The 2,271-nt window shown below is 52.6% G+C and overlaps 1 protein-coding gene across 1 annotated transcript in view; it reads right to left on the bottom strand.

Annotated features, from left to right (window-relative positions):
* The window catches only part of VIPR1 (vasoactive intestinal peptide receptor 1), a 20,147-nt gene that overhangs the window by 5,050 nt on the left and 12,826 nt on the right, over window positions 1-2,271 (bottom strand). Inside the window, exons 6-8 of the mRNA XM_019631024.1 lie at window positions 1,162-1,312; window positions 582-642; window positions 249-368 (exon numbers count right to left, since the gene is read on the bottom strand). Of these exons, the coding sequence (XP_019486569.1) occupies window positions 249-368; window positions 582-642; window positions 1,162-1,312 (332 nt within the window). The remainder of the gene's footprint in view (window positions 1-248; window positions 369-581; window positions 643-1,161; window positions 1,313-2,271) is intronic.

Below are 2,271 nucleotides of genomic sequence, written 5' to 3' on the forward strand. Positions count from 1 at the left end.
CTGTCTTCTTCCCTGGGGCCCTGATGCCCCCCCTTTCTTACCCCGCCCCTAGCTCTTCCCCCTTCGGGCAAGTCATCTGGGAATTCTACTTCCTATCCCTAAGGACTAGGCCTCCCAATCCATCTTCTGGACTCTAGAGGAAAAACGGGTGGGGGAAGAGACAGGGACGATCCCACGTTAGGCATTGGGAAACCTAGATTTCAGTTCTGACCTAGATGTGAATTTCCTGCGTGACTTAAGTTCACTACCCCGTCTGGGCCTCAGTTTCCTCATCTCTAGCAGTGGGAGGAGGCCTTACCAAGATGGAGGTGAGGATGGGGGCCTTTAGGATCCACCACAATAATGAGGAATTGATGACGTCCCAGCATCTGGGTAGGGTATGGTAGGGGAGAATGACAGAAGTTGTCCTCAGCCACAGAGAGAGTCAGCAGTTCTCCAGTTGTCCCCAGCTCTGCCCCCAAACCCTTTAGAGACCATGGGCCAGAGTCTGTTGCTCCCAAGCCCCCCACCCCCTCATCCCCCTCAGGGGATCCTGCCCCAAGTGACGGCAGCCAGGAGGAGGGGGCAGGGTGACGGCTCACCCACGATCCTCAACATAGATCCTGGTGATAATCCACACCATGATGAATATGCTGGGCAACCCTGTCAGGGCCAAAGGAGCGAGGAAGGGAGGAGAAGGCATGGAAGGCAGGGAGAGAGGGCACCAGGGACAGATTAGGGAGAAAGAACCAGAGAGAGGGAGGGAGAGAGAAAAGGGTGGGTTACCAGGTCCGCCCTGTATGGCTGCATAGGTTGCTCACTGCTCCACTGAGGGGTGAAACGGTGCCTAAGGGGCTGTGTCCACCTAGAGGGAGAGTCTTTCTAACTTTGGCAGAGGCACTTTATACACTAGCAGTGGCCTGTGTGTTTCAAGAAGCTGCAAGGATGATCATAGAATCTATGGGTCCCACAGCTCAACCCTGGTACAGCTGCAGCCTGAGGGCACCTGCCCTGGGTCACACATTTGGGGGATTTTTATCAACCCTTGGCCAAGAACTTTGCAGGCAAGACCTACAGCCCAGCAAGACCTAAGACTGCAGGCTGGGTTGGCACCCACCCCCTGGTGAGCTCTTTGGGCCTTATCCCCTCTATCCCCAGCCTGAGCCCTCCCCGGTACCATACCCCAGCCGATGAGTATGTACCCCCAGAAGTACTTCCGCTCGGAGAAGGAGGCCGCAAGCAGGGTGTGCAGGTAGAGGCCCTCCACCAGCAGCCAGAAGAAGTTGGCCATGACGCAGTACTGGAATAAGACCATGGCTGCCTTACAGCCCACCTGCAGGGGGAGGATAAGAGAGGCGGCTCAGTGGGGCTAGCCGGGGTCCCTGCCTGCCCACATCTCTGTCTGGGGTGATGAACACAGCTGCTGTACAGCCAGCTTAATCTTTGTTATTTTTGCATTATGCCCTTAAAAATGTATTCAGTGGTTTTTCAATTATCCCTGATTTTAGATCATCTCATGCTTTGGAATAAGCTTGTGATTTTAATTATCCATCCATCAATTTATTCATCTTCTTATGTATGTATCTACCCACCCACCTATCCATCCAATCATCCACCTACCTACCTCTCCATTTATCCATTTATTTACCCACCCACCCACTAGACATCTATCTATACCATCCATCATCTATTCATCTTCCCATCTATCAATTCATCCACACACTCACCTGTCTATCTCTCCACTCATCTACCTGTCCACCTACTAGACATCCACTACCAACCCACACACCTAGCCTTCTATCCATTCACTCATCTATCTACCTGTCCATCCATCCATCTACTTATCCACCCATCCACCCCTCTACCCATTATCTGGCCAATTTGTCTTACTTCATCCATCCATCCTTCCACTTACGCAGCCATCCATCTACCTTCCCATCCACTTAAACCACCGCCCCACCCCCACTACCTATTCACTCAACTTATTCCAATTAGGATTGAAAGTGGCTGGAAGAGGTATGAGGGAGAATTCTTGCCTGCATTTGCAAGAGTCCCTTTAATATATGGGATGTGGGCTGTGGACCGTGGACTGTGGACTGTGGACTGTGGAGTGGGGCCCAGATGGAAGTGTTGAGAGATGGGGGGAAGTAGGTGGGGAAGGAGAAATGAAGAAAAAGAGGAGAGGGGAGGGATGGCCGTTCCTCCTGGGGGCCAGAGGAGCTAGGGGAAGAATGGGTTCCCCAGGCAGGTGAGGACAATGGAGTCAAGGAGACCCATGAGTAGGACAATCAG

Source organism: Hipposideros armiger, unplaced genomic scaffold (genome assembly GCF_001890085.2).
Source record: "Hipposideros armiger isolate ML-2016 unplaced genomic scaffold, ASM189008v1 scaffold_18, whole genome shotgun sequence".
NCBI lineage: Eukaryota > Metazoa > Chordata > Mammalia > Chiroptera > Hipposideridae > Hipposideros > Hipposideros armiger.